At 44.2% G+C, this 20,597-nt stretch overlaps 1 protein-coding gene across 1 annotated transcript in view; it reads right to left on the reverse strand.

Moving 5' to 3' along the window:
• The window catches only part of CBLB (Cbl proto-oncogene B), a 306,980-nt gene that overhangs the window by 158,030 nt on the left and 128,353 nt on the right, over positions 1-20,597 (reverse strand). The window contains exons 3-4 of the mRNA XM_073586244.1: positions 11,291-11,437; positions 1,936-2,092 (exon numbers count right to left, since the gene is read on the reverse strand). Of these exons, the coding sequence (XP_073442345.1) occupies positions 1,936-2,092; positions 11,291-11,437 (304 nt within the window). The remainder of the gene's footprint in view (positions 1-1,935; positions 2,093-11,290; positions 11,438-20,597) is intronic.

Below are 20,597 nucleotides of genomic sequence, written 5' to 3' on the forward strand. Positions count from 1 at the left end.
TGAATTGGCGGCCTTGTCATGTCGTTCTCCTTACCTCATTCTTCATCAGGACAAAGCCGTCCTCAGGCCCGTTCCTTCTTTTCTTCCAAAGGTGGTTTCCGCTTTCCATATCAATGAGGATATCGTCCTTCCTTCTTTTTGTCCGGCTCCATCTCATCCTCTTGAGAAGTCTCTCCACAAACTGGACGTAGTTAGAGCCCTGCGTGTCTATCTTGCCAGGACCTCTTCCTTTCGTCTGTCCGATTCCTTGCTGATCATCTCTGAAGGTCTCCAGAAGGGCCTTCCGGCTTCCAAATCCACGATCGCTCGCTGGATTCGTTCTACCATTCTGGAAGCGTATCGTCTTCAGGAAAAGCGGCCCTCTCCGGGAGTAAGAGCTCACTCCACCCGGGCTGTGGCGGCTTCGTGGGCTGCTCGTCACCAGGCCTCGGCCATGCAAATTTGCAAGGCTGCAACCTGGTCATCTTTGCACACCTTCACGAGGTTCTACAGGGTTCATACCCAGGCTTCGTCTGATGCTGTGGTTGGTAGGAAGGTTCTGCAGGCGGCGGTGGCGCACCGGCCGACCTGAGCCTTTCGGTTACTTTCGTTCCTTTTTGCTGTTCCCACCCTTGGGACTGCTTTGGGACGTCCCATGGTATTCTGTGTCCCCCAATAAGGCGATAAAGAAAGATGGATTTTTGGTTCTTACCGTAAAATCTCTTTCTTGGAGCCTTCATTGGGGGACACAGCACCCTCCCTGTTTAAGTTGTACCGTGTTGGGTCTTAGAGTTCCTTGTTGGGTTGGTACATATGTTTCGAGTTTTTCTCGTTGCTTCTCCTACTGCTTTTTCACCAACTGAGGTGCTTGGTGCCTGTCGGTGGGTGTATACTGCCGGGGAGGAGCTAATTTTCTGTTTTTGCATAGTGTCAGCCTCCTAGCAGCAGCAGCAGCATACACCATGGTATTCTGTGTCCCCCAATGAAGGCTCCAAGAAAGAGATTTTACGGTAAGAACCAAAAATCCATCTTTTTCACACCTGGATTTGGGGATCCTCTGTCATTCTTCCTGGCAGATCCTCTCCAGTTCCATCATGTTGGATGGTGAACATTGGTGGGCAGCCATCTTCAGGTCTGACCAGAGAATCTTATTTCTTAGTTTGGGAGTCCTTCATGTGTTTTTTAGCAAACTCTATGCAGGCTTTCATATGTCTTGCACTGAAGAGAGGCTTTTGTTGGGCCACTCTGCCATAAAGGCCCGACTGGTGGAGGGCTGCATTGATAGTTGACTTTGTGGAATTTTCTCCCATCTCCCTACTGCATCTGTGGAGCTCTCCACAGTGATCTTGTGGGTTCTTCTTTACCTCTCTTACCAAGGCTCTTCTCCCACGATTGTTCAGTTTGGCAGGATGGCCAGGTCTAGGAAGACTTCTAGTGGTCCCAAACATCTTCCATTTAAGAATTATGGAGGCAACTGTGCTCTTAGGAATCTTGAGTACTGCACAAATTCTTTTGTAACTTTGGCCAGATCTGTGCCTTGTCACAATTCTGTCTCTGAGCTCCTTGGCCAGTTCGTTTGACCTCATGATTCTTATTTGGTCTGACATGCACTGTGAGCTGTGAGGTCTTATATAGACAGGTGTGTGCATTTACAAATCAAGTCCTATCAGTTTAATTAAACACAGCTGGACTCCGATGAAGGAGTAGAACCATCTCAAGGAGGATCACAAGGAAATGGACAGCATGTGACTTAAATATATTTCAGTTTTTCTTTTTTAATAAATTTGCAAAAATGTTTTGAGTTTACCAAATGGATGCAATGAAAAAAAAGAGAGTGAAAAATTTAAAGGGGTTTGCATACTTTCTGTACCCACTGTGCATGTATATATAAAGAAACAACAGATGCGTTAAGAAAATACAAACTACCAAGTATTCTCAACCATAATCTAAACTTACCTGAAACAGTCTTGTAAAAATATCATACTCAAATACAGATATGTAATCATTGCACGTCAAGTCAATGGTGGACTTAAGAGCCATTGCTTCTAAGCCAGATGTGATTTGATGAACTTCATGAAGGCACTGTCTGAAGACTTTCCAGGGCACAATGGTTCTGTCAATGGATGAAGAAGAATACATATTATAGATTTAACTTTACGAGAAAACAGAATGTAGTTCTAGACATGGCTTTGCAGCATGACTAGGCATGGAGCCAGCCTGCGGAATATATAGTATATTCATTGTGGGTTTGCCGCTGTATAGTATACAGGTAGATTGTTTTTTGAATCACAAAAATTTATTCTTGGGAAAGAAAGTACGGTATCTCAGATATAATAAAAAATAAAACACTACTAAGACACCACCTTCTTGAACTAAAAGATTGGCCCAGACATAATAAAAAACCTATACTCGCCTCCCGTGCTGGTGCTGTTCCAGCGGTGTCAGCACTCACGGTCCCAGTGCTCTGGTGCGGTGGAATGACACATGGTGCCTGGTGCCCAATCAGCCCTGGCATCACTTTAAGTGCTTTTGTACGTATTGAACATGAATAGGAAGACAGAGATCACCTGCAGCTTGGACTTCCTCTTCATGTTCAAATCAGTACGGAGACAGTGACGCTGGCGCAGATTGGACCCCGGACTCGTATGTCACAAGAACTGCACGGGAGCCCGGGGGAGAGCGAGTGCTGATACTGCTGAAATGGTGCTGGCATGGTAGGGGAGTATAGGCTTTTTTAATTTATCGAGGCGAAACATTTACTTCAAGAAGAGGTTGTCCTAATAGTGAATGACCCGTTTAAGTGCTAGATTCACAGCCACACAGCTCAGTACTGCTGTATTAAATCTTCCATGCTGCTACTGCAGCTTCTGTCCGTGGGATACAAAGAAAAAAACATTGCACGGAGCAATAAAAAACTTTTTTCAATATATTAATCTAACTTGATTGACCAGGGGTAGGGCTGGGGTCACACACAACGAATAAAAAAATCGGTCCCATTTTAACGGTACGAAATCGCACAAAGAATTCTTGTCCAGGGATCCGTCTGTCATCCCATTTTCCGGCGATGAACCGATTTTATTCGCATCTAAGCATCAAATTGACATCCAATGTCAATGCCTGATGCTCTTTCCTGTTGACCTGGAGAAGTCTTGCGATTTAATCGCAAGTCACACGTGTGGTGCGTTTTCAATGCGATTTTTAATCGCATCCATACACTTGCATTGTCTAATCCGATCCGAAAATCGGTGACAATCGCAGCATGCTGCAATTGTCTCGGTCCGAGGAACGGATCCGATAAAAAAACGCATGATGGGAGCAGCACCATAGAATAACATTGGGACGAATGCAATGAGATTTTTTATCGCATTGCATTCGTCCGATTTAATCGCTAGTGTGACTCCGGCCTAAGGGTGATTTGGTGGATGCCAATTTATTTTTCTGAAGATTTGCACCAAACATTTTGAAAGTACAGTACAATACAATTTCAAAACCTTATTCACATGCAGGGGTTTTCTTCAGATTTGATGATACCGCACATGTTTATTTATGTTGTGAATTTGTTGTCAAAGCGTAAAATCTGCTGGAAAATCTCCATGTAAGGCTGGTTTCACATTAGCGCTTTTGTGCGCAGCGCATCGGGCGCACCAGTGCGCATGCGCACTGCGCACCTATATTTTACATGATGTGCGCATGGTCTTGCGCATATTTGCGCTTTCGTGCGCATGCGTTTTTTTGTCTTTTGCGCCAGGCGCGTCAGACGCAACATGTTGCATTTTTGGTTCCGCCCTGTCTCGTTAAAACAACGCATGCGCACGGAATGCGCACGGAATGCGCAAAAACACCACATTGGAGCCTATGGGAGCGCAATACTTGCGCATGGTCTTGCGTTTTTATGCGCATGCGTTTTTTACATAAACATGACTGAAATTTGGTCTAGACAGTAAAAAAACAAAATTGAACCAAGGTGATAAAATGGTGTGGGCACTGGGATTCCACAATACTTTAAGGATTGCTCACTAGTGGACACACAGCACAAGCTGCACCAATGTAAGTATGAAAAACCTAATGTCTGGCTGAAATTTCAATACATTTCTATGTACTTATGTCTCTTTTTTTTTTTATTGCAGCATGTCTTCATCTGGTGAAGAATATGTCCCCGGGACAGGGCAAGAGGCAGAAGAAGTGAGTACTATGCTTCCGTATGGATTTGAAAAAATAAACACATGTGATTAATTTTTTTGGTTTAATTTTCAGAGCTCATCCTCCATCACGCCACCACCACCGGAGGAACGGCAGGAGCAGCAAGGCCAAGTGCGGGCGGGTAGACGTGATGTAAGTACAGACGGACTGTTTTTTTTTTTTTTTTTTACTTATTTTCTAGTCTGGTTTTTTTTTTTTTTTTTTTTTGGTATTTTTTAATTTTATTTTTTTTAAATTTTCATGGTTGTTTTTTTCGATGTTTGTTGTTTTTTTTCCATTTATTTCCATTTAAAACAAATAATTTTTTCATGGATTGTTTATCAATATCTAGGGCTCAAAGTGTGTATGTGTGTGTGTGTGTTTGTGTGTGTGTGTGTGTATGTTTGTTTGTTTGGGTATATGGGCACGGGACTATGGGATGGAGGATATATATGATGGGTATATGGGCATGGGATAGAGGATATGTATGATGGTATATGGGCACGGGACTATGGGATGGCGAACATGTATCATGTGTATATGGGCACAGGCATATGAGATGGCGAATATGTATGATGGGTATATGGGCACAGGACTATGGGATGGAGGATATGTATGATGGAATATGGGCACGGGACTATGGGATGGAGGATATATATGATGGGTATATGGGCATGGGATGGAGGATATGTATGATGGTATATGGGCACGGGACTATGGGATGGCGAATATGTATGATGGGTATATGAGCATGGGACTATGGGATGGAGGATGTGTGATGGGTATATGGGCACTGGACTATGGGATGGAGGATATGTATGATGGAATATGGGCACGGGACTATGGGATGGAGGATAATTTTAAATTTATATAACTAACCACAGTTAGTTACTATGCCCGGGCAGCGCCGGGCTCTTCAGCTAGTTATCGATATTTTTTTTTTTTTAAATCTTTCAAAGATTAATGTTTGTCTTTCTTTTCTAGGCTCCACAGCGGGAGGAGGACCTCGCCCTGGACAACGACGAGCTCATCCGTCTAGTCCAGGAGCGAGTCCCGTTGTGGGACACCCGTCACCAACTGCACTCGGACAACGTGGTGATCCGGCGGCTCTGGAACGAGGTGGCCGCATCGCTGATGGATGGCTGGGACAATGCCTCTCCCCGGGTCCGCAAGGATTTTCGTAAGTATTTAAATGCAGTGTGATGCAGCAGTGATCTTGGCCGGGATCACCCAACTGTGTGTGATGCTATTAACTCCATGGAGTTTCTATCATCACACACAGTTGGATGATCACAGCCTCCAGTGCATAGTCTTACTTTTTTTCTTTTTTTTTTTTTTTCCATCACAGTGAACAAAGTCAGAACCCGTTGGCGCTCGATGAAGGACCGCTTCAACAGGGATATCCGTCAGGAGAATAAGGTTCGCAGTGGTGCTGCGGCAAGGACCGGCACGAAGTACCGATACCATCGTGCCTTGGCATTTTTAAGACCGGTCCTTGCCTCCCGAACGTAAGTATTTTCTAGTTGTATTGTGTTTTATTCTGTGCTTTTCTATTCCACAGGAGTTGGCGATTGTTAATTTATGGTAGTAATTTCTTTCTTTTCTTTTCACAGCACCTGGAGCAGCACCCTGCAACCTGGTCCCGAAGCGGTCCTTCATCAAGCTGCCCCGGACCCCTCCCAGCCATCCATCAGCGAGGAAGCACCTTGCAGGTCTGCACCACAGTCATCTGGAGACCAGGAAGCTGGTCGCTCAGGTGTTCCCCTGTCCCAGGTCTCTGCCACTGGTTTTGCGGGCACTTCCCGCCAGCAGCGGCAGAGGACCTTGGACAGGCCTCTCATGCCCGAGTTCGTTGAATTGAGCTCGGTCTTTCAGAGTAGCCTCAAGGCACTCTCCGATAGACTTGAGAGTGGTTTCCTCCTTTTGGACCAACGCTACAAGTCTATCGAGGGTCGCCTTGAGCGCCTGGAAGTCGACCTCGCCAGACCAGCGCATCATTTTTACACCCAAATAGCTCGGGACACGGCGGAACACCTTACCCCTGACCTCCAGTTGACTGTCATGCAGGCCTGCAACAATGCTTTTATGCAGGCTATGCAGCAGAGTAGGATTATGCAGCAGTCAGTGGTGGCATTTCCACCGGTGCCACCACTGACTCGTTTTACAGCATTACCTACTTCTGCTGCATATCACTGCACAGCCACCACACTTCCAAGCCTCGCCGGACACCAATATACCGCCCCAAGTCCGAGTGCAGCTGGACACTTACCCGCCAACACCATGCCAAGCGCTGCTCCTGCCTGGCCCACCACTGCTGCCGCCACCACCACTGGATGGCCCGTCGTCACCACCCCTGCCTTGAGCGCCGCAACCACCACCACCAGCGGGAGGACCACCCCGGTATGGACCGCCACAGCCACCACGCCTGCATGGACCGCCACCACCACCACCACCACCACCACCTCGGAGCAGCATCAGCTGGGGGACCCGCATTCAATATTTACGGCCCCTGCCAGGACATCCACCACCTCCAGCATGCCACAGCTGGAACAAGATCCTGGCAGGCGGTCAACAAGTGCCAGGCGGTCCCCCAGCTCCAGCCAGTCCCCAGCCTCCAGGCGTTCCAGAGGCTCAAGGCGGTCCAGAGGCTCAAGGCGGTCCAGAGGCTCAAGGCGGTCCCCGGGGTCTAGCCAGTCCTCAGGCTCAAGCGAGGACAGCAGGAAGACGACGGGCCACCGTCCTAAAAAAACAAAGAGGAGGACTCTTACCCTCCCTCCTCCCTCACCTCCCACTTCACAACTTTCCTTGCCTCAGCTCCCTTCCCCCACTTCTTTGGTTCCTCCTTCCCCTAGAACCCCTTACTCCACCCAAAGCCGTTCCTCATCCCTCCACACCCCCCAGTTTCCAGCAACTAAAAAATAATTTAAATAAATGTTATATTTTTTTTTCAAAATAATGTTTGGTTATTGTGTCTTTCGCCGCCTGCACACACTGCGCCCTACACTATGGTTTGTTTTTCTTTACTTTCTACCGGATGGTCAGCCATCCAACTCTGAAAGGGATACTATATTTCTTTTTTTTTTTTTTATATATATATATATATATATATATATATATATATATATATATATATATATATATATATATATATATATATATATATAAATAAAACAAAAATGAAAAATGAAATATAGTATCCCTTTCAGAGTTGGATGGCTGACCATCCGGTAGAAAGTAAAGAAAGGGAAACCACCAAAAAAAACAAAAAATTTATATATATATATATATATAAAAATAAATATATAAATAAATATATATATATATATATATAAATATATATATTTATATATATAAATATATATATAAATATATATATATATAAATATATATATATATATATATATATATATATATATATTTATATATAAATATATATATATATATATATATATATAAATATATATATATATATATTTATATATATATTTTTATATATATATTATAATATATATATATATATATATATATATATTATAATATATATATATATATATATATTATATATATATATATATATATTTATATTATAATATATATATATATTATAATATATATATATATATATATTATAATATATATATATATATTATAATATATATATATATATATATATATATATATATATATATATATATATATATATATATATATATTTTTTTTTTTTTATGGTGGTTTCCCTTTCTTCAATTTAACCTGGGCAGATGAGTAGTGGAGTTTATTAAGACACAGTACACTGGGTACAGGTATAAAAAACCATGTATTTTATTTTTAACAAACAACAAAACTATTAAACCATTTGATCCTGCCATGCTACACGACCAACATCGGATAAAAAGTAGTCCGCAAATTGGTCCCTCATTTGGGCAACTTCGACTGAGGACCGAAGAGGGTGCTGAGTAAAATCTGGCAAAGGGTTGGCAGCAGGCTCATCCATGTCAAAGTTCGGCCGCTCCTTTGCCATAACAAAATTGTGGAGAACCACGCATGCCTTCACGACCTCATCAACTGTTTCCATTTTGAGATTGATGGCGGTGCTGAGAATTCGCCATCTGGCCACTAGAATGCCAAAGGCGCACTCTACAGTCCTGCGAGCCCTCGTAAGCCTGTAGTTGAAAATTTTCTTGCGGTGGTCCAAGTCACGGCTGGAGTACGGCTTCAGCAGGTTTGGGCACATCTGAAATGCCTCATCCCCAACCACTACAAATGGCAGTGGTGGAGTTTGGGTTTGGGGAAGAGGCCGTGCCAGTGGAAAATTGAAATGGTTGCCGTACAACCTCCAGCCCATATCAGAGTTCTTAAAAGTCTGTGAATCGTTGCCCCGTCCGAATGCCCCTATGTCCACCGCCACAAACCGGCAGTCTGCATCCGCAATGGCCATTAGGACTGTGGAAAAGTACTTCTTGTAGTTGTAGTACTCGGAGCCACTTCTTGCGGGTTTTGTGATGCGGATGTGCTTCCCGTCCACCGCTCCTAGGCAGTTCGGGAAATTGCAGACTGCCCAGAATTTCTCCGATATTTGAAGCCACTTTTCGGCAGTGGGCAATGGCAGAAACTCCGGACACAGAACATCCCACAGAGCCCTGCAGGTGTCGGCAACAATCCCAGATAAAGTTGAGATTCCCAGCCGGTACTGGAAATGCAGGGATGAAAGACTCTCTCCAGTTGCCAGGAACCTGCCAAACATAAAAAGAAAAAATAATTATATTTCTGTCTTGGGTATTACTAAAAACACTGAAAATAAAAAAGTACATGGCCTAACTATTTTGCATGTTTTTTTAATACAACATAGCAAAAAAACATTTTATAAAGGCTTGGGATTAGTACATGCCAGAAGAAAAACCATTATGCAAAAAAGCAATTTCACAAAAATAATGTTAAAAATCAATAGCCAAAAAAAACCTAATTTTTTGGACCAAAAAAAAAAAAAAATAAAAAGCCAAAAAAATTATGCAAACATAACAACATACATACCGTAAGGTGACAAGGAGCCTTTCTTCGGGAGGAATGGCACGCCGGAGCTGAGTGTCCCTTCTCCGGATGTTTCCTTCAACCATACCCAGCAAGTCAAGGAAGCTTTCCTGGGACATCCGTGTATAGTCAGCAAATTTCTCCGGGTTTTCCTGTAGCTCGCTGTACAGCGTGTGATATGCTCCACGGCTTGGCCGGAGTTCGATGATTGGATGTCTCCAAAACCTACGCCGCTGCCGTCTCTGCTGTCTCTCCCTCTCCCTTTCTTGCTGGCAACAAAAGACATACGCCTGAGACAGCGCAATGTCAAGATCCAGCTTGAAGCGGAAATTATCCAGACGCAAGTCCATCTTGACACCGGAAACAGCAGCAAAATCTGATGAATTCAGCAGTACAGGGTCTATAAAACATTCCAATGAAACACGCCCACTGGTGACCCATTGGTGGTCAAAGATTTTGCTATTGTGAAATGTCACACCTAAAAACGCATGCGCATAAAAAACGCAACCGCATGCAAAAACGCATGTAAAACGCAAGTAACACTGCGTTATTTTGACGCATCAGCGTGCGCATGAAGAAAAAAAAACGCACATTTGTTTTGCGTTTTTCTTTGCGTTTTTTATGCGCACGATGCGCTGCGCAAAAAAACGCTAATGTGAAACTAGCCTAACACATACAGATTTTACCAACAATTCACTGCCTGTACAAAATCTTTTGTGTCTGAACATGGGAAAAATAAGTCTTAGTGCTCATGCAGATGGATTATAAAAGGTGTTTATAAGATGTATGTGCAGTGCAATATATCAAATATAATATCGGCTTGGATCATAAAAAGCATTGATAAGATGCATGTACTTATACTGTACAGTGCAATATAGGAAATACAATATCTGCTTGCAGTCTAAGTAGGTGTTTTTTCAGAATCTTCTGTGGAAAAGACATGACCTCTCCCAAATGCTGCCAATCACAGTTTGGCAGCATCCACAGAGGACTTTTTTGCTGCGTTTTTTTTCATTGTTTCTTATGCTAATTTTCAGCTGTTTTTACAGTACCAGCAAAGCAGATTTCAGAAATCTCATGCACACACATTGTTTTTTTGTGTGATCAGGATTTTGTACTTTGCTGCATTTTTTGGACATAGAGCATGTCACTTCTTTCAGCATTTTTGCTGCGTTTTTTACCCATTGACTTGATTGGGTGTTGAAAAAACGCTGCAAAAACACCAAAAACGCAGGTGTCATTATTTGCAGCGTTTTTGCTGCAGAAAAGGCATGGACAAAGACAAAAAAAACCGCATCAAAAAACGCACCTAAACCTGCGTTTTTGCTGCAGCTTCATTCCTGCCAAGAAGATCAGATTTAGCTGCAGAAAAAAAAGCAGCAAAAAAGTCCTGTGTGAACTTACCCTAAGACTGCTAGATCAGCTGCAGAGTTGTCACTGACAGCACATGCCCCAGAGAAAACTCTAAAGAAATGTCCAGTTGCACTACTATCAGGAATTTCACATATTGCGCTCCAAAAGCAAACCTGAATATCTCTGCGATGGAGCAACGTAACCCAAAACAGAAAATATGAGTTAGAATTGGTGGAGCTCAGGGATTTTTACATAGTACTTAACTCATTTTTTTGCAAGAATTATAAGCCTATGTGTCCAGTTATTTACAATAATAATAACGTGACTATGGTGCACAGTTTTGGTAAAAATGTGGTATAACTCTTTGACTTTAGGTATGCACTAGAGAAAAAAAGACAAATACTGTAAAAGTATATCACCTAAAGTTCACATGGAGGATTCATACAGGCACTACTTTTATGAACCATTAGCTAATGACATAGTTGTCCTTGGTGTGATAAACAGGAAAACCTCAGAAAGCTTTAATGAACCACAACAATAATGGTTTATAAGCTGCTGACGTCAGACTCCTAGGCAAATTGCATTTTCACGTCAGCGTTTTCTTTCTCCTTAAATGGTTGCAGGTACCATTACTGGCATTCATCAGAGAGCAGCCTGCAGTATGTTCACAAACATTTGAAATGTCTTGTACGTAAAATGTGGATAATGAAAACCTTTCGCTATAGACTTCACAGTTTTCCAGTGCACTTACTTCTCTCCAAAAAACTTTCTCCAGAACTCTGCAGCATCTGCTTTTGTGATACGGAAGGTATCCCCTTGAAACTGTCCATTAGGGAATATTGCCTTTATTTCTGCCAACATATGGCTAAATATTAAGGACAGCTTAGTAAGGTTCCTCCTGTATTGAAGAAAAAAAATATTTATATATATTTATATATGTTAAGGGTCACATACCAGCTCTAAGGCACAGAAATAAAACACACATTTTCAGTTCAGTATAAGCACTATTGCAATGATTTTTGTATATTCTAAATATTACGAAATATGGATAGCAAGATATTAATATAGATTAAAGGCATTGTCTGGGACTTTATCACTGATGGCCTATCCTTAGGATAGGTCATCAATGTATGATTGGAGGGGGCGCGACAACCGTCACTCTCGCCGATCAGCTGTTCCAGGTGTCGGCAGCGGCCAGAACTGGTCAGCTGCGGAGCTGCACAGCAGAACGCCGTACATGGAGTAGTGGCCATGGCTGGGTACTGCACATATGCTACCTGTTCAAATCAATATGGGATGGATATGCAGTACCCAGCTGCAGCCACTATTCCGCTGATCGAGTGGTGCTGTGCAGCTCCGCAACTGACCAGTTCTGGCCGCTGCAGACACTGGGAACAGCTGATTGGCGGAAGTGCTGGGAGTCGTACCCCAGATTGATAAGACATTGATGATCTCTCCTAAGGATAGACAATCAATGTAAAAGGGGTTGTCTGGTCAAAATTAACAAGTCTGCAGTCACTCTGTGTGGCCGCAGACTTATGAATCCACAGTCCCAACCCCCCCCTTCCCGATGCGCTGCAGGGATTTGCGGGTTTCGAACCTGGGACCAGACGGTATGAATGAGTTTTACATCCAGCCATACTAAGCCATATTAATCCGAGGCCGCACCTAGTCTGGTGACACGGCTGGCCAGTGAGTGTGGCCAACTAGAAGTGTATGGAAGCAAGGGCACAAACACTGGCTGGGAGTATGTATAAGGTCGGAGTGACACTACCGTACAATATGGCCGAGAGCTATTCTTTAAAGCATCGCATAGCACTCGGCCCATTGTTACTCTATTGGGCAGCTAACATTTGCAATTATTTTCTCATGCCAAATCGGCATGCAAGAACAATTGCAGCATACTGTGATTGGAACTGAGACGGCTCATTGGCACCCATATATGTACTGTATTTTTTGGATTATAAGACGCACTTTTGTTCTCTCAAATTTTGAGGGAAAGTGGGGGGTGCATCTTATAATCCGAATCTGAGTGCTGTAGAGGAGGGGGGCGGCTCTGGCGTGGTGTCAGGGGGCTGGGGTGGGATGGCTGCGGGCTGCAGACACAGCGGGTGGTCACGTGCTCCCGCTCATTAGGCTCATGTAATATTCACTGCACCCGCTATCCATCACCTCGGTGCTGAAGCCGCACCGAGTTGGTAGACAGGGGAGCGGCACATATTGCATGTGCCTGCACTCTCCCCCCCTGCCCCGTCGCTATATTCACCTTCCGATGATGGCTCCGTGCTCCCAGCTGCCCCGTGGCTCTTCCTGTGTCTGTGCCAACATCCTCAGCAGACCGCATTCATCCATCACTATTGCTATTTCCCCTCCGTGAGGGCGTGCGGCAGGAGCTGCTCATTCAGGCACTTCATCGTATCTTCAGGACCTTCCGTCACGTGACCACTAGGACCTGCGGTCACGTGACTCCCTGTGTGCACTGCGGTCATGTGACGGAAAGTCCTGAAGCTACGATGAAGTGCCTGAATGAGCAGCTCCTGCCATGCGCCATCACAGAGGGCAAATGGCAATATTGATGGATGAATGATGTCTGCTGAGGATGTCGGCACAGACACAGGAAGAGCCACGGGTAGCAGGGAGCATGGAGCCATCATCTGAAGGTGAGTTAAGTGTTTGTTATTTTATCATGTGCTTGCCAGCAGGGGGGAATATAGGGACGGGGGGCCAGTGTGCATGCCAGCAGGGGGGAATATAGGGGCGGGGGGCGTGTACATGCCAGCAGGGGTGAATATAGGGACGGGGGGCGTGTGTTTGCCAGCAGAGGGAATATAGTAATGGGGGCCATGTGCTTGCCAGCAGGGGGGCATATAGAGAGAGGGGGGCCATGTGAGTGCCAGCAGGGGCGCATATAGTGACCGGGTAGGCCATATCCAGGATGGGACGGGGGGCTATGTGCCAGCACAAGGGGGTCATGTGCCAGGATAGGGGTTATGTAGATACCAGGATGAGGGACATATATATGATTTGAAAGACGGACACTGGCATTATTAGACACACCTCCATTTAACATAAAAAAAAAATAATCTTTTTTTCTTCACCAAATTGGGGGGGTGCGTCTTATAAAGCGAAAAATACGATATGGGTGGAAGTGACACAGCGCACATCACTCAGATATCATCCGAGTGCTGTGCGATATATGCCGACGCCGGCAGCAGAGGAGATGGAGAGATTATTTTCTCCGTCTCCTCCGCAGCTGTGCTCCGATCCTCTCTGTGAGAAAGGATCCGGAGGACAGTAGCAGGACCCTCGGCTCCCACTCGCAGCAGGGCTGGAGCCAAGGGTCATTTGATTATCACAACCGATACTCTCGCATCGGATGTCATACACTAGTGTGACTCCAGCTTAATTCACACATAAAAATAAATAAAAAGGCAGCACCTTGTATAATACATAATGTGAGGATCTCTACTCTACCCAGGTCATGGGGCTACTCAGCATTTTTTTTAAATAATTATATTACTTATGGTGAAGGAGTTGCAGGTTTCATTGCTGCAGCCTCATGTCCAAGTGTATGATACCTAGACAAAGACTAATAGGACCAGTGATGTGTCAGCCTAGGCCCTAGGGCTTGGTGGAGATTATAATTCTGGAGAAAATAAAAAAGAATTCTCCATTATATCCAGTGACATTTTTTCAGGACATATTTCTCTTCATCAAACTGGAAATTTACGGTAAATAAAGAAGAACTTTTTATTTCAAAAGATGTCTCTACAGTGAACCTTCTGTGATGCTGGCAATCAATTGGGTATTCAGCTACGCAAAAAAGGGGCATTTTGATCGAAATCACAATCTTCTTCAGTAACAGGAAGATTTATATATCTGTTTTGTTAACTGATATTAAAATAAACAAGACCAAATGTTAGTAAGACATAACAATATATAAATAATGTTATGTTTTACTAGTTTAAATAACATAATTATAAAAAAATCATTTTTATTACGGAATACAATATTATACCCCTATATTAATATATTGCAATGTATTATGCTTTATCCAGAATGTATTAGCCATGGCAGGCCTTTGTTCTCTAACCTCAGTGGCGGACACAGACAGAATAGGGCACCTATGCAAGAACAGTATATGGGCCCTTTGTAGTTCAATAGCTCAGAAGGCACAATTACACTTACTTTGGAAATGCAAGTGGCCCCCTTACTTCTTGGGACCGGGTGGGCTGAACAGGTTGCACCAATGGTGTGTCCGCGCCCCTGGGGAACCTCATGTATCAGACCTTTAACTGTCACATTCAATAGTAACCACAGCACTGATTCTAGCCATTGCAGCAGGATATCACCCTGCACACGTCACATCCTGCACATACTATTATCACTGTACTGTCATACTATGATGGTTCATGGGAGTGACCCACTCCACATACTATTTATTACAGCATGGGAAGAAGTTATTAACACAATACTGAAGGCATATGTTATTATGTAGGCGGGCCTATTAAAACATAGACAAATCCTAGGATAAAACAATGAGCAAATACCCTGCAATAAGTACCGTAAGTTAATAAGAATCGTACATGTAAATAAGAAAGGGTACTTGGTCGACACTATATAAGGGCATGGTTCCCCCTTTTTGGGCTGTGCATCTAGTTTATATAGAGTTCCACGGGCAGGTGCAAAACAGCCAGGACTGGATCCTGCTCTGCCCCCATCTATTGAGGCCTGCTGGCACATAGAGAGGTGAAATACTAGAGATAGGACCATCCTGATTACACTTTGTTGAGCTGGGATTGGTTTTACTCTTTTCTGATCAAAGTAGTGTCAATTAAGTATCCTGAGTTATTATATGTACTATTACTATTTACTTATTACTTACTATAGAGTATATGCGCATTTTGCTTTTAGCCCAGGTTTTGCCTGTTAATGATCAGTGTGAATGTGCTCCTACACATTGCTCTTATACCAACAGGTGTGCCAGCCCATTTCTTCGGTAATAAGTATTAATCACTTTCATTTACACAATCTGTGATGAGTGGCAGGTAATATTATATCAGGCTTGTGATCATTACAGTAACCTTCACAAAAAACAAAGGCTGCTTAATTTGTGTCAATCACTTGTCATTCCTGATGGCGCATTAGAGAAGTCAGATATTCCTATAAATTACCACCTTTAGGTAACAGCACAAACAAACTGAAGGTTCCTACCAGCAATGACACATTCACCTACCACTTCCTGACATTGTGTACTTTTCAAGTGACACCTTGATCTTTTGAGCTTGCGTTTTTCTACTTCCTCTACATCACAAATGTCTCTTATATACAGATGCATTGCATGATTTGATTCGATGCAAAATAACCTTATGGAAAACATGATACACCCCACATACACAAGGAAAGTGGTCGTCAGGTGTAGGGGTGTCTATGCACCAAACATTCTTTTCTTCATTCATAGAATTAAAAAAATTAAGACAACTTACACGTAACATTTACAAATATATGTTATATTCCAGTCTTGCATCTATGACATGCTTCCAAATTAAAATGGATGTTTATGGAACTTGAAACTTCTTTTAAGGGAATATGTCACGTCACCCCCTGGATGAATTTAAGCTATTACTATGGGCAGACAGGTAATAGAATGGTTAAACCAGTCTTACCTGTATGCCTTACAGCTGCGGTGTAGATGTTGAGAAAAGCAGTTTTAATGTTTTATGTTAATGATTTCTTCCAGGCTCCAGGGCGTGTGGTGCCTGGGAGAAATCCCTGACTCTTCTCTTACAACAGCACCCCCACCCATGCACATCACACTGACTCGCGGCGCTGTAATCCTGCGCATGCGCCATGCACTCACGCGAATATGTGAACCTTATCCACCCTTCTATGGCCAGTCTTCATCGATCTTCTGTGTAGGCAAGTCAATGTGCAGTAGCAAATCACATGAGTATGGCAAGCTTTACACCTCCTGCCTGGTCACCATTTCCCACGATGAATAAAGTTACTACAGACATGAGATTATGGGTATCGCGGTTCGTTTCCAAATATAACCATGTGGATTAATGGTGTACCCTTAGAAGTTTTATTAAACACTGGTTCACAAGTCACCATCATTGACCGCCGAACTTTTGAGAAGAATTGGGACTATGATATCCTGAATCCAGTGGGCAAAGCGAAGTTACGTGTGATTGCAAGTAATGGTCAATCTGTTCCCCAGCTAGGCTACTGGGAACCCATCATCCAAATTAGGGATCGTAAGTTACCAGGTCAAGGTGTAATTGTTACTGAGGCTAAGGGAGATACAACAGCAGTAGTGAATGGCATGAATGTTATGCGTCATGTGTTTCCAGAATTGCTCACTGCTTTGCATGCTTCTCTCCCTTCTGCTTCTTCCCCTTACAGGAAAGCTGTTCAACGGACCATCAAAGTGCTCTGCGCCCAACAGAAGTTTGCCTGCTGTAAAGGTGAGATCTGCCGTGTATGGATCACCTACGCACGACCAGTTGCCCTGTCGGCCAACAGCGAGACTTTAGTCTGGTACCGAGCCCGACCGAGAATTAACAATGAAGGCTATGAAGCGCTTCTTGACTCCATCCCAATTGAAGGACAGCCCCTGGTAAAAGCTGCCAGAAGTATCGTCACTGTCTCAAACGGTAGAGTACCAGTACGGCTACCTTCACAAATCCGGTGTCAGGGTTCCGGCGGCGTGCGGCGAAAAGCCGGACCGCCGGATCCGGCCTGTAGCGGTGACACCGGATGTAGATGCGGCGCCTGATGCGGCTTGGATAACATTTAAAGGAGCCGCAGCACCAGGGGACGATAGCCAGCTGGAGAGAGCGGAGCCACAGCACCGGGGGACGAGAGCCAGCTGGAGAGAGTGGGGGACGAGCGAGGCAGCCAAAGAAAGGTATGGAAGAGAGAGAGAGAGAGAGAGAGAGAGAACGAACTTGCGCTTGCTGGGCACTTGTGGGGTTAAATCTCACAGTGTTTGGGCATGCGCACTTTAAAAAGCCGTCCCGGCGCTGCAAAAAAACATTGCAGGGAACGTTTTTTGCAGACGCCAGACGGCGCATGTTTGCCGTATCCGGCAAAAACCGGTGGCGCCGCATGTACATCCGGCATTTTCTTTGACACCTGAAGATCCTATTCTGACTAATGTGGATGCATTTTTTCAAGCCTTGGGGTTGTTGTATGATGATCCTAATGCTATTGATCAAGCTGAGAAAGCCCTATTGACATTGAACCAGGGTCAGGATTCTGCAGAGTTATACTGTCAAAAATTCCGAAAGTGGGCGGTCCTTACTACCTGGAATGATGGTGCCTTGGCAGCTCTCTTTCGGAAGGGTCTGTCAGAAACCGTAAAAGATACTATGGTGGGATTTCCTGTTCCCTCTGGTCTTGCCGATTCTATGTCATTAGCCATTCAGGTTGATCGGCGTTTACGTGAACGTAAAACTACACGGGAGGCGCTGCCACCTTTTGAACAAACGTCTGAACCTATGCAATGTGATGGGGTTTTGTCTAGGGCGCAACGTCAGGAGTTTAGAAGGCGTAATAAGCTGTGTTTTTTCTGTGGAGACTCCTCTCATACTATTTCTGTCTGCCCTAAACGAGAGAAACGTTTTGCACACACATTTGCTGTGGGCAGTCTGCAAACTAAGTTACTTTTGGCAATTACTCTGATCTGCTCCTTATCCAAGTTTTCAACTAAGGCTTTTGTGGATTCAGGAGCAGCGTTGAATCTGATGGATTTGGACTTTGCTAAACGTTGTGGTTTTTCTATGACGCCTCTGTGGACGCCTATTCCTTTGAGGGGTATTGATGCTACTCCTTTGGCGGAGAATAAACCTCAGTTTTGGACCCAGGTGATAATGCGAGTTGCCCCAGACCACCAAGAAAATTGTAAATTTTTGGTGCTGCATAATTTGCATGATACTATTGTTCTGGGTTTTCCCTGGTTGCAAACTCATAATCCTGTTTTGGATTGGAAATCTGGGACTGTGGTGAGTTGGGGTTGTCAGTGTGTTCTTAGGGACGCGCCTGTTTTCTCCACCTCTCCTCAGTCTCATGATATTCCTGATTATCTGGTCGATTTTTCTGATGTATTTAGTGAGAGTAAGTCTGCGTCTTTGCCTCCTCATAGGAGTTATGACTGTGCAATTGAGTTGATGCCTGGGTGTAAATTTCCCAAGGGTCGGCTTTTCAACTTATCAGTACTCGAACATGATGCTATGCGATCCTATATTAAGGAGTCGTTGTTGAAGGGTTATATTAGACCATCCTCGTCACCTTTAGGTGCTGGATTTTTTTGTGCCCAAGAAAGATGGTTCATTAAGACCATGTATTGATTATCGTTCCCTTAACAAGATGACGGTTAAATATCAGTACCCGTTACCTCTGATGCCTGATTTTTGTTCCAGAGTTAAGAGTGCCTGCTAGTTTACTAAGCTTGGCCTCAGGGGGGCGTATAATCTTATTTGCATCAAGCATGGGGATGAATGGAAGACGGCGTTTAAGACTCCGGAGGGACATTTTAAGTACCTGGTGATGCCTTTTGGGCACACTAATGCCCCTTCTGTCTTCCAGTCCTTTATGAATGATATTTTCTGTGACTTTGTGGATAAGTTTTTGATCATCTATCTGGATGATAGTTTGATCTTTTCTAGTGATTTGGGATTCTCATGTGGAACACATCCGGACTGTGTTCCAGATTTGGAGGGAGAATTCCCTGTTTGTTAAGGGATCGAAATGCCTCTTTGGTGTACAGAGGATTTCATTTTTGGGATTTATCTTGTCTCTGTCGACTATTGAAATGGACCCGGCCATGCTGCATTTCGGCGCGCACGGCGCACCGTCAAAAGTGCGCAGCACGCTACTTTCACACTGGCAGCGCATGATCTGCGCACCCTATGCTAAAGATAGGGTGCGCCGATCGCATGCGTGCAAATGCGAAAGTAGGCGGTGATCCCAGAAGGGGCGGGCAGGGAGCCGGATCGGGGTGGGGCTTACCGACGCAGTGCGAAGCGTTGTTTCAACGCTAATGAGAAACCAGCCTTACACGGACAATAATCCTCTCGCTCACCTTAATACTGCACAGCTATGTGCTCTGGAACAGAGATGGGCTTCAAGATTGGCGAGTTTCTGCTTTGACATTAAGTATTGCAGTGGGAAGATCAACATCAATGCCGATGTGTTATCTCGTTTGCCCGTAAGAGAAGAGCCTCCTGAGGAAGATTTGTGGAAAGATGTTGAGATGCCTCCCTTCTATCAAAGATTTGCTACACAGAACTCCATGGCTGCTACACAAACTGATGATGTCTCTCAACCGAAACCGGATTTGTCCCAAGATACATTGAGATGGTAAACCCTTCAAAATGAGTCTCGAGTCCTAGGAGAGATCTATGAATATCTGACTACTGGGAGAATACCTGCTCGACGACGCAGACGATGTCCTGATGTTGAGCTTGAGCAAAAGACTCTTCATTCAAAAGGGCTTGATCTTGCGCAATTCCCTGGACACTGTTTCAGGTGAAAGATTACATCAGATTCTAATCCCACAGCGAGATGCCAGAATTGTTCTAGATGCCAACCACGACCAGTCTGGGCACTTTGGCGTACACAAAACTGAAGCCACCATACGGCAAAGCTTCTATTGGATTGGGATGCGTTCAGACATAATTGGTGTAGGGCATGTTCAGCGTTCAACCTCACTAAAGCTGGTAAGAAAGATGCCAGAGCTCCTCTTCATCCAATCCATTCTCAGAAACCGAACAAACTAGTTGCTCTTGATCACGTGAAGATAGCTCCAACTCGTTCGGGCTACACGTATGCCCTTACCATGGAAGACCACTATGCTAAGTCATGTGTCGCTATACCGGTGAAAGATGTTACAGCTCGGACTACAGCTATCACCCTCTACCATGAATATGTGAGACATTACAGTTGTCCTGAAGCAGTCCTCACAGACCGTGGACCTGCCTTTGAGTCCCAACTGTTGTGAATTCTCTCTCTGGCTTCCCTCTGGTGATTACTGAAGGTAGTGGAGCTGGTCAGAT

Source organism: Dendrobates tinctorius, unplaced genomic scaffold (assembly GCF_039654945.1).
Source record: "Dendrobates tinctorius isolate UK_male_01 unplaced genomic scaffold, ASM3965494v1 ptg000091l, whole genome shotgun sequence".
In the NCBI taxonomy this organism is placed as follows: domain Eukaryota; kingdom Metazoa; phylum Chordata; class Amphibia; order Anura; family Dendrobatidae; genus Dendrobates; species Dendrobates tinctorius.